The 12898-nt window shown below is 40.7% G+C and overlaps 1 protein-coding gene across 1 annotated transcript in view; it reads left to right on the top strand.

Moving 5' to 3' along the window:
• Positions 1-1379: 1379 nt before the first annotated feature.
• The window catches only part of arid2 (AT rich interactive domain 2 (ARID, RFX-like)), an 89024-nt gene continuing 77505 nt past the window's right edge, over positions 1380-12898 (top strand). Inside the window, exons 1-3 of the mRNA XM_055650697.1 lie at positions 1380-3122; positions 3224-3317; positions 3930-4027. Of these exons, the coding sequence (XP_055506672.1) occupies positions 3019-3122; positions 3224-3317; positions 3930-4027 (296 nt within the window). The 5' untranslated portion in view covers positions 1380-3018. The remainder of the gene's footprint in view (positions 3123-3223; positions 3318-3929; positions 4028-12898) is intronic.

Genomic DNA, 12898 nt, shown 5'->3' with positions numbered 1-12898 from the left:
TAGCAAGCACACCAGTGCTCTTTCTTCTTAATGATATTCCAAACAGTTGATTTTGGTAAGCCTAAGGTTTGGGTGACGTCTCTAACAGTTTTATTCTTGTTTCTCAGTCTCATAATGGCTTCTTTGACTTTCATTGGCACAACTTTGGTCCTCATGTTGAAAAACAGCAATAAAAGTTTCCAAAGGTGATGGAAAGACTGGAGGAAAGTGGGTGCAGAGAGCTCTCTTATACCTGCATTGAGGAAGCATTTAAACACACCTGAGCAATTACAACCTCATGTGAAGCCATGTGTCCCAAACATTATGGTGGGGGGGTGACTACGTATAAACACAGCTGTAATTTATACACGGTGAAACCAAAATGTATAACACTCTTTAATAAAATCTGGCAATGTGCACTTTAACCACACGTGATTTTTTTTTCTATTACAAATCTCAAATTGTGGAGTACAGAGGCAAATCAATCAATAAATGATGGGTCTTTGTCCCAAACATTATGGAGGGCACTGTTGGAGGAAGGGGACAAGAGATGGGGGAAAGAGAGGCAGAATAATGGGAGAAGTTGGTGCGCACCAGGGTGGGGGAGGCACAGGAGAGAGGAGGAAGGGGAGGGGAGGGGGATGTTATTTAAAAGTGGAGAATTTAATATTCATACCATTGGGCTCTGGAGGCCCAGGTCGGAAAGGTCGGTATGGGAAGGAAGGTAAAATGGTCAGCAACCAGGAGATCCAGCAGGCCTTGGCAGATCGATTTAAACCAAGCTCTTTAATTATGTTTATGGTAAATAATTTTGTTTTTTTGTCTAATTATACCACTACGATGCATTTGGGATAAAAAAATTATAAATTATTGGGCTGTAAAAAGGCACACGAGGCGGACTTCTGGTTGACTGTGCTTGTACAAGTGATTTGAAAGAAGGTGCCTATCAGGTTAATTCTATTCATTTTTCCAAAATTCAATAAATACGTCCATTTCCATTTCCACTGTGTGTAATTTGCTCCCACCACCAGTCTCCTCTTACCATGGAGTCACAAAGCTACAGAGCATGGTCTACTGTATCCACTGTTCCAGGTGCGGCCTACTATATATCGTCATGACCAAGCGCAGACTCGGCGATTGTTTTGTTGAACACCTCTGCTCAGTCCGCCTAAACCTACCTGATCTGCTGGCTGCTAAACAAATTTAACCCCCCCCCCCATTCCCACACTGACCTTTCGGTCCCAGGCTTACTCCACATTCAGAGCGAGGCCCAGCACAAATTGGAGGAACAGCATCTAATATTTCGCCTGGACAGCTTACACCCCAGTTGACTTATCTAACTTCAAGTAACCATTACATTTTATGTCTGTATGCATCATTGTCACCTTCTCCAAGCTAACTATGATTTATTCCACATTTTCCTTGACCCCCCATCTCTTTTGATGTCTTGTTTTCACACCTTATCCTTCCTTATCTCTGTGCTTTCCTCTCCCCTGACTCAGTCTGAAGGGTCTCAACCTGAAACTTCACCCATTCCTTCTATCTGGAAATGCTGAGTTACTCCAGCATTTTGTGTTTATCTTCTGTGTCAAACATTCTTTTATTTTTCTCTCTCATTTAATAGGACACAAACGGTGCTATACAAATGCAAGTTACTGGCAGTGCTAAAATCTCAGTATCATTTGTGAGGATACAAAACGTGATTGTTAATACATTTGCTAAATAACATTTCTGGACGTTAATTAAGAAATAAAATAGTTTTATATGACAATAAAAGGGAAGCATCATCAAGCACTAAACAAAACTATGACAGTTGTGGAACTGTTTAAAAAGTAATAATTATCCATTTTGACTCATTGTGCAATTTTAAAATTCAACAGTCAATTTATACAGTCAATAAAACGTTCAGGAGCTGGGATACCCGTGAGCGAGCAAGCAGCATTGACTGGTGATGACAACAACCTGGCACTCCTTCAGGTTTAGTAACTGGACGCAGCAAACACTCATCTGGAAATACCCATAACTAGCAGCTTTCCCATTTAAGTTTCTTACACTCTGCTTCCCCGAAGGAAAAAAATACTCCTCTCACACACATTGGGAGTTATCCTTCCACCGCAGCCACCATATTTGTTTCCTAAATCAAACCAGAATCACGACGCTGCTCCTCGGCGCAATCTGCGACGTTACTGACAAAAAATAAGTCCCAGATCGGACTCGACCGTTCGCAAGCCTTTTATATTTCGCAAAAGGATATAAATCGAAAGCACTAATACATAAAGATATGCGTTTACAAATAAAACCCACACACACATCAAGATATGTTTCCCCCGCGCCCCCCCTCTCTCCCCGAGCAGCAGGATGCGAGCGGCCGCCATTTTGTGCGAGGCGAGCTCGGCCGGTGTGCGGGCGAGGGGGGAGGGGTGTCGTGTAATGGTTGAATAGGGGCACCCCCTCCCGGGGCCCAGGGGTGGCCGGTTTGCTTGAGACGAGGCGCTATTGTCTCGCTTCTCGGAGGGAGGCTCGAGCCGCTGCTGTTCGGTGCCTTTGGCTGCTGCCAACACCAGCCCCGCCGGGGTGATTTTAATCCCTCTGTGCGCCTTTCTCTCTTCCTCTCTTTCGTGTGTGTGTGCGTTTTTTCCCTCCCCCCTCCTTTTTCTGTGCGAGAGTGTTGAGTCGAGTGACTGCATGGAGCCGCTTACAACACCGCAGCCCGTGTAACAGCGTCAAAAAGCAGCAGCAAAACACACACATACACACACAAACCACAACAGTGCCACACAATAGAGAACAAGATGTAAGTTTTTGCTTTTCTGTATTTTTTTTAATTCTTCATCTGGCGATCGGAAGAATCCTGAACCGAGTCGTTACTCGTTTTTTTCCCTTTTTTCTCATTCCTTCTTAAAACTTTCGCACTCGCTCCACCATCAATGACTGAGCGGCAGGGGAATGGCACTCTCCTTTAGACATTGAAGGAAGTTTGTTTGAGAGGTCTATTTTTTTTTGTTCGTTTGTTTTTTTGTACACATACACACAATAACAATGAAAAAGATGGCAAATTCGACGGGGAAATTGCAGCCTTCAGAGCCGCGGAGAAAAAGACTGGCGTTCTTGGAGGAGCTGCGGCAATTTCACCAGAACAGAGGGTAAGAAATAACAGGCGGCGTTTTATACCTGACGGAGGGGAACCTAAAACTTTTTTTTGAAATGAAAAACACTTGGCTGATTATCCTCTGTCTTCTTTCAGGACGCCTTTTAAAAAAATCCCAATAGTGGGTGGCAAAGAACTAGATCTTCACGCTCTCTATACCAGAGTCACCGGTCTAGGTGGATTCGCCAAGGTATTTATCTTTACGGGATGTAATTTTTGTTCCTCTCTAGTTGTAGGCGAAAGATGTTTATTGATTATTTTTGTAAATTAATTTATGTTTGTAAAGAATTGAGGTTGTGTGGCAGAGAGATGTGAATGGCATTTGTTGCATGTAAGGCAAGCCTGCCTGGCCTGGTGCGTGGGGCTGAGCTGCTGCTTCACTGAGCGCACTTCAGCGAAGTCAAAATTAGCGGGCATGTTTAACATCGATAATCGTGAGTGTGCCTGGGGTAGGAAATGCTCTTCAGGGGACCGGCTCGCACCATTTGTTTGCCTTTATCCTGGACGGATCGAGAGAGACGGACCTTCGTATTTCTTCGCCGTGTCAGGCTTCGTGGTACAGGGGAAACTTGTAGGCCTCATATTAGGCCCATAGGATGATTAGGACGGAGAAAATGTAATATCTTTATGATTTTGTAGTCTTATGAAAACAAGTAAAGTAGATAAGATTTTGGGGTTTAGGAGCTCGTGGTGTAAAATAGTGCCGGTCGCGTTATTAATATGGACAAAGGAACAGATGGTGTATTCTGATATCTGATAATATGTGTGCGCATATTAATCAGTATTATTGTTTTTGGGGCAGGTAACCGATAAGAACAAATGGTCACAGATAATAGAGGAGTTAAACTTTCCTAAAGGTTGCTCGAATGCATCATTTGCCTTAAAGCAATATTACTTACGGTAAGGTTTATATTGTGTATTCGTTATATTTAAAGTACGTATGTATACCTGTTTAAAATAGGGTAAAGGATTCCAGTATCTAAGACTACAATTGTATGCTTTTTCATCATTTCGTTCTTTTAAAATACAAAGATGATTGTAATATTGTTATTTCTAAAATGCAGAAACATTAAGAATATTGATGTCTGATCTGTGGTTCACCCTGTGCTTTGTTCAAATGTATTTTGAAGAGTTGAGCAAACTTGTTGAGCATACTGTACAAAATGTTGTACAGGTGTGTGACCCACTTTTATAGTAACAGTTTGCAGTTCTGCAGTTCTGTCGTATTTACAGCTAGTATACAAACTACTTGGAAATAAATAGCCTAATTATCTAACAAAAAATGCAGGTGCTGCCTGTTAGTACATTTGGTTGGCAAAGCTGAACTTAGAAGCTAAGTTACTATTTTTATTTTTTAAATGTAGGTAAACATTTTTATTTTTATAGATATTCTTAATTACATCATGCTTGTGTATTTGTGGCATATTTTTGTTGCTGTAATTCTTTAATGTTTTCTATTGATATTGTGAATTATGTGTAAATGTTCAACTTTTTTTTACCATTATGACATGCTAGGCCATTTATGGTATGCCCCTAGGGGTGATAAAAACAATGCTGATTGTTCTGCCTTTCAGCCTTATTGTAATAAAATACTTCAAAATAATAACTGAGCAGAACAGGTAGATGGCTTTGAAGAATTTTCATTGGCTAATTGATGAAAATAGGAGTGAGAAAGTTAAGGTGGGTAGGAGGCAATTTCTAGTTAAAGATCAAAAGAGAAAATTGTGCTTTTGGAATCTTTTGATTATCAAGTAGTCAGGTATGTACAACTCATTTAAATATTAGTACCAAGCAATGGTTTCATGTACACTGGATTTAAGTAAAATATGACATTGATAAGTTTAAAGCAAGTTGTGCAACAGCTGTTGTGATTGTGTTTATTATGATATTGAAATCTGCTGGCTGTGGTGCATTTAAAATTTTAATAAAGTACTGTACTATGATATTTTATGGTAAATGTTGAATTTTATAGTAGTTGTTGAATTCAAGACACTAAACTTCTGCCTGGTTACTTTTCGGTAACATGTCCAGTTTTAGTAATGTAATAGGTACACAAAAATGCTGGAGAAACTCAGCGGGTGCAGCAGCATCTATGGAGCAAAGGAAATGGGCAACGTTTAGGGCCGAAACGTTGCCTATTTCCTTCACTCCATAGCTGCTGTTGCACCCGCTGAGTTTCTCCAGCATTTTTGTGTACATTCGATTTTCCAGCATCTGCAGTTCCTTCTTAAACACTTAGTAATGTAGTAGAACAGAACATACTCAAATTAATTTGGGAGTATATGCAACAATGAAATTGCTTAATTTATCAAATTGCCATGTTTTTTCATGAATGTTAAATTGCTTGTGCAGAAGGTTAGGATTATGATATTCTTGCATACATGGAGTCATAGAGTGATACAGTGTGGAAACAGGCCCTTCAGCCCAACTCGCCCACACCGGCCAACAATGTTCTAGCTACATTAGTCCCACTTGCCTGCGCTTAGTCCATATCCCTCCAAACCTGGCCAATCCATGTACCTGTCCAACTGTTTCTTAAACGATGGGATAGTCCCAGCCTCAACTTCCTCCTCTGGCAGCTTGTTCCATACATCCACCGCCCTTTGTGTGAAAAAGTTACCCCTCGGATTCCTATTAAATCTTTCCCCCTTGAACCTATGTCCTCTGGTCCCCGATTCCCCTCCTCTGGGCAAAAGACTCTGTGCATCTACCCGATCTTCCTCTCATGATCTTATACACCTCTATAAGATCACCCCTTATCCTCCTGCACTTCATGGAATAGAGACCCAGCCTAAACCTCTCCCTACAGCCCACACCCTCTAGTCCTGGCAACATTCTCGTAAATCTTTTCTGAACCCTTTCAAGCTTGACAATATCTTTCCTATAACAAGGTGCCCATAACTGAACATAATATTTAAAATGAGGTCTCACCAACTTGCTCTCAGTGGTTTCCCTTTACTATCATGGTATCCCTGGATGAATATGGTGGAATGTTTTAAATTAGACATGAAACTTTTTTGATGCAGTGTAATTAAAAAAAGTAATATTTTATCATTTTTCCTCATTTTAGCATTTTATCCATTGAAATATTTTCACATTTCCAAGCTGTATTAGAAATGGATAAACCAAATATTTCCCCTCAAGCTTGTGTGCAGGCCATTTGACATATTCTCCATGAATTAGCAGATGTAAATTGTAAAAATGGTTTTGTTCCCAATAGACATTTTTTGAGTGTGCCTGAACATAGTTCATAGATTGAGCAGTCATTAATAATTGTAATATTTAATCAAAGCCTTGGAAGGTTGCAAAATGAATACCAATTACACGTTAGAGGTGCAAATCAAAATTTGTATGTTATTGTTACACTACTAACTCTTTAATTTTCAGTTGGATGAAGTGTGATTTTAAAAAGAGAAGGAAAATAGCCAGCAAAGCTCATCAATTGTAAATAATTGTGATTAGTAGCAAATCTGATTACCCCCATGTTGAAATATTAATTACCTACTTTAGGATGACACAGTTGTGTTGCTAGTAGAGCTGTTGCCTCAGCACCAGAGATCTGGGTTTGATGCTGACTTCGGGTAGTGTCTGTGTGAACTCCACAGATTTCCTCCCAAGACGTGCGGGATTGTAGGTTAATCTGCCTAGAAAGATGGATGACATCGAACTAGTGTGAATGGGTGATCGACGATCATAGACTTAGTGGGCCAAAGGGGCAGTTTCCATCTTGTACCTCTAAAATAAACTAAATTTCACTGAACTTTCATATGTCAGTTACATTTACTGTATTGAGGGGAATCATTAAATTACTTTATTTTAAAGCAACAGAATGGATTTTCAAAATCATGACGAGAATTGTATTACCAGACTAAAGATCCTAATCAATGTGTTTGCTTATGCTGCCTGGGTAAAAGTAATGATCTTTGTGAAATGTTTTTTGTATGGCAATTTTTTTAAATTGCTGTTTCAGGCTAAACTTTATTTTGAGGTTCATTTTTGAGAAATGGATACGTGTGGTTAATGAGTTTCATCAGTAAAGCAGCATTACGAAAATCAGCATAAAGATGACAACGTTTTTTAAATAGTTTCCATCACTGACTTTAGTCAGACTCTAATCAGTGGCAATACCCTTTTTGTACATCTGATTTGTATAGTTAGACACAAAAAGCTGGAGTAGCTGGAGTAACTGGAGTAACCAGGCAGCATCTCTTGAGAGAAGGAATGGGTGACGTTTCGGGTCGAGACCTTCCTACACATTTCCTCTGATTTGTGTCATGTATCTTTGGTTCAAAGTGTTATAAGATAATGTTTGTGATTTTGACATATATGCAATCCCTTTATCTGTTTAAAGGTGGTAAATACATTTGGAAAAAAATAATATTCAAATTGTTTGCACACTTTGCCATTATAATACCTGGGGAATTGAAGGATTTGAATGACGGTCTTTCCAAGAAATTTTATTGCATAATTGATGAATTGCATTATCAGCATTTTTTGCACATTGATAACCCAACAGTCCCCAGACACGTGTGTGTAACATCTCGTGGACAAAGGTACACAAATGAATGTTGATCCTAATCTAATGTAGTATAATTTCCACATTCTACATAAACTATATAGGCCAAGTATCAATGCTGGATCTTTAACCCTGCTTTAAGGCCTTAAGTCTTAAAGTAGCATGGACATGCAGTCAGGGCAATGTTTTTGGATATATGCTGCTAGTACTATTTTATTACTTCTAGTTTTGTTCGAACAAACTGTGTTCGGTTATAAGGGTATTAAAGATCACTGTTGCCAGTTGATCTGCATCAGACTTTGTGCAGAGGATCATGACATTTTCACCATCATTATTTGAATTTATCTATAAAAAATGTGAAAATTATTTAATCCTAGATGAACTATGATTTATAAAGTACATTTGCATAGTGCAAAGCAGTGTCTGACCCCCCCCCCTTGGCATTTTGGCAACTGCTCTGCACTCATCTGCCTGAAGCTGCAGAGAGTGGTGGGTTTGTCACTTCCTTCTATTCAGTCCATCTTCATGATGCGTTGTATCATGCCTACCTAGCCATTCCCTTTTTGTTCTTCCACCATCTGGGAGAAGGTACAGGATCTTAAACATAGAAACATAGAAATTAGGTGCAGGAGTAGGCCATTCGGCCATTCAATATGACCATGGCTGATCATCCAACTCAGTATCCCGTACCTGCCTTCTCTCCATACCCCCTGATCCCCTTAGCCACAAGGGCTACATCTAACTCCCTCTTAAATATAGCCAATGAACTGGCCTCAACTATCAATCAATCAATCACTCAACCTTTATTGTCATCTTGCAAAGCAACAGTTGTACAGTGCAAAATGAAAAGACGTTTCCCAGTGAATAGCGGAGCATCGCACATGAACTACCCTCTGTGGCAGAGAGTTCCAGAGATTCACCACTCTTTGTGTGAAAAAAGTTCTTCTCATCTCGGTTTTAAAGGATTTCCCCCTTATCCTTAAAGTCAGATGTCCAAACTTAAGAACAGCTTCTACCATGCTGTTGTCAGACTGAACTAATTGTTTTTTTTTTCATGCACCTTATTGGGTTATTCTGTTACTGTAATTCAATATTTTTTGCACTGCTTTGGGTTTCCACTACAGTTTTGCACATCAATGCATTGATTGTATTTTATTTCTGTATGTATACTGTTTACTTAAATTCATGTGAACAAGGAATTTAATTGGGCTGTTGTATATCTACCAATAAACTAATATGGATCTGTATTTAGGTTTCTGATATGTAGATTCAACATCAGCCAGAATATCAGGCCATTTGTGTATGTATGTATAAAGAAAGAAAACTACTGTCCGCTGTATTTTTGTAGTTCCATCTTGTAAAATGTTACATGATTGGAGTCCATAGCTGAATTTATTGGAAGTACAATTTGCTTAAATATCAGGATGTGGATACAAGGAACTACAGATGCTGGTTTACAAAAAATGGTTAATTATCAGGTGGTATTAACAGAAGAAAATAGCCCACAATTCAGATATTTTCAATTAATTTGGATATTGCGAATTAGCTACAATATTTCTGTAATCAGAGCTTTCTAAAATTAAATTTAGACCAAGATTTAAAAAAAAAAACATATGCAAGTAGCATACCTAACACAATTAAGAGTATATGATTGTATTTTAGTAATTCTGAATGCGAGTGTGTTTGGAATGGCCATTAGTTTATTACATGGACTAAGAATAGCACTCTGCCAAGAAACATTTAAGTAAAACAAAACTTGCAACAATTCAAATTTGTGTGATGCTGATATTTTCATTGTCTATCATGTTCTTATGATCTTTATGGTAATCTTATTAATTTACCATTTGTAAGTTATTCACAACATTAATTAATGAAGTAATACATATCTGCATGCAGCAAGACTTGGACAACATTCAGACATGGGGTGATTAGTGGCAGATTGCAGTAAACCCCATTTAGCACTGCCTTGCAAAAGAGCTCTTTCATTTTGGACCTTTTTTTTTTCAACGTAAAAATCCACAAAAGCAGTCAATTTTCAAATTCAAACAATCCGCTGAAAGAACAGATCTTTGTTTACATTCATGTAGCCAATCAGAACGCATCACACCTGCGCTCGCATCTGGCCAGCAGTTTCCTCAGTCTTCTGTTAGTTCAAACTAATGTGGCTGCAGTGTACCCACATTCTGGTTGTCTTGCACAATTTGTTATTCAGGAAAACAGTCTGCAATTTCAAGTACCGAACGTGCATCTAAGGTGCTGAGAAAAGCATCACTGAATACAAAACTGCAGTGTAGAAGCGATTGGAAGCTTTGTGTAACTCTTTAATTTTGACTAGAAATGGTCTTGATTAGAACTATTATTAAAATTATGGATAGGATAAAAGCTGCTGTGTCCACCTCGCGTTTAGCAACAAAGAAGGTGACTTGTTCAAGGAGAAAATGGAAAATACGCTTTGCATCTGGGTGGATGACACAGCACAACATGCCATTACAAGATACAAGATACATTTAATTGTCATTTGGACCCCTTGAGGTCCAAACGAAATGCTGTTTCTGCAGCCATACATTACAAACAAATAGACCCAAGACACACATAATTTACATAAACATCCATCACATTGCTGTGATGGAAGGCCAAATAAACTTATCTCTCCACAGCACTCTCCCCCCCCCGATGTCAGAGTCCAAGTCAAAGCCCCCGGCTGGCGATGGCTATGGCGATTGTCCCGCGGCCATTAAAGCCGCGCCGGGTGGTGCGAGGTCGCACACCGGGTCTTGGTGTTAGAGCCCCCGGCGTGCGCTCGCAGAGTCCTGTGGCCATTCGAAGCCGCGCGGGGCAGTGCTGTAAGGCCCCGCTCCAGGAGCTCTTCGACCCCGCAACTCGGGAGGGGGAAGTCGCCGTTGCAGGAGCCCTGAAAAAGCAGTCTCCCTCCAGGGATCCGTGGGCTCCCGGTACCGCCGTCCACAGACCTGCAGTTGAAGCCTCCGACTCTCCGGTCGGGCCGCAGCAGCAGCAGCGCTCCTCCACCGCTCCACCCGCTCCGGACTCGGCCAGCTCCGCGACGGTGAGGTGAGTCGTCGGCACCAGAGTCCCCGGTCTCTTCCTGTTGGAGGCCGCTCCTCATTGCAGCCCCAACGATAACGGAGACCCGACGAGAAAAGGTCGGGTCTCCCGTGCAGGGAGAGATTTAAAAGTTACCCCCACCCCCCCACACACACACCCCAACAAAAAATAACAAAAACTACATAAAAACATCGACAGAAAATAATAAAACGCGGACGCATTATGCCAACATCCTATCATGGAAAAATTAAGGAGCATCTTCTAATACCTACAAGAAGATCGAGATAGCTTAGAAACATTAACAACCAGCAGAGTTTGGTTTGATGGGTTCAAATAACACTGTAAACTGCACAGCATTCATATCTCTGGTGAAGCAGCAAGTGCAGACATGCATGCAACCAAGGAATTTCCCCAGATTCTCAAAGCAATCAAATGAGCATGGCAACTACCCATCCCAGCTGATCTTCAATGTTGATGAAAGAGACCTATTCTGAAGAGAATGCCATCCTGAAATTTTATTTCCTAAGAAGGAAAAAAGTGATTGTGGGTTCAAGGCTGGAAAAAAAAAGTTTAATACTCCTACTCGATGGTAACGCTTCAGGACATTAAAACTGAAGCCGATGCTCGTTTATCACTCGGATACACCACAAGCAATGAGGGGTGATTTGCTCTGTGTATTGGAGATCAAACAACAAGACCTGGCTGACAATAAATATTTTTACACATTGGTTTATGTGTCACTTATGCCAAGCAGTGAAGCTACAGTGGCTTACAAAAGTATTCATACCCCTTGAACATTTCCACATTTTGTCACGTTACAACCACAAATGTAAATGTATTTTATTGGGATTTTATGTGATAGACCAACACAAAGTGGTGCATAATTGTGAAGTGGAAGGAAAATGATACATGGTTTTCATTTTTTTTTACAAATAAAAAACTGAAAAGTGTGGGGTGCAAAAGTATTCAGCCCCCTTTACTCTGATACCCCTAAATAAAATCCAGTGCAACCAATTGCCTTCAGATGTCACCTAATTAGTAAACAGAGTCCACTTGTGTGTAATCTAATCTCAGTATAAATACAGCTGTTCTGTGAAGGCCTCAGAGGTTTGTTAGAGAACATTAATGAACAAACAGCATCATAAAACCGAAGGAACACACCAGACAGGTCGGGGATAAAGTTGTGTAGAAGTTTAAAGCAGGGTTAGGTTATAGAAAAATATCCCAAGCTTTGAACATCTCACGGAGCACTGTTCAATCCATTATCCGAAAATGGAAAGAGTATGGCACAACTGCAAACCTACCAAGACATGGCTGTCCACCTAAACTGACAGGCCGGGCAAGGAGAGCATTGATCAGAGAAGCAGCCAAGAGGCCCATGGTAACTCTGGAGGAGCTGCAGAGATTCACAGCTCAGGTGGGAGAATCTGTCCACAGGGCAACTATTAGTCGTGCACTCCACGAATCGGGCCTTTATGGAAGAGTGGCAAGAAGAAAGCCATTGTTGAAAAAAAGCCATAAGAAGTCCCGTTTGCAGTTTACCACAAGCCATGTAGGGGACACAGCAAACATGTGGAGGAAGGTGCTCTGGTCAGATGAGACCAAAATTGAAGTTTTTGGCCTAAATGCAAAACGCTATGTGTGGCGGAAAACTAACACTGCACATCACCCTGAACACACCATCCCCACTGTGAAACATGGTGGTGGCAGCATCATGCTGTGGGGATGCTTTTCTTCAGCAGGGACAGGGAAGCTGGTCAGAGTTGATGGGAAGATGGATGGAGCCAAATACAGGGCAATCTTGGAAGAAAACCTGTTAGAGTCTGCAAAAGACTTGAGACTGGGGCGGAGGTTCACCTTCCAGCAGGACAACGACCCTAAACATACAGCCAGAGCTACAATGGAATGGTTTAGATCAAAGCATATTCATGTGTTAGAATGGCCCAGTCAGTCCAGACCTAAATCCAATTGAGAATCTCTGGCAAGACTTGAAAATTGCTGTTCACAGATGCTCTCCATCCATTCTGACTGAGCTTGAGCTATTTTGCAAAGAAGAATAGGCAAAAATGTCAGACTCTAGATGTGCAAAGCTGGTAGAGACATCCCCCAAAAGACTTGCAGCTGTAATTGCAGCGAAAGGTGGTTCTACAAAGTATTGACTCAGGGGGGCTGAATACTTTTGCATGACACAC

The sequence above is a fragment of the Leucoraja erinacea genome, chromosome 19 (assembly GCF_028641065.1).
Source record: "Leucoraja erinacea ecotype New England chromosome 19, Leri_hhj_1, whole genome shotgun sequence".
Lineage (NCBI taxonomy): Eukaryota > Metazoa > Chordata > Chondrichthyes > Rajiformes > Rajidae > Leucoraja > Leucoraja erinaceus.
Note: the sequence above shows the minus strand (reverse complement) of the source record. Positions and strands in the feature narration are given on the sequence as shown.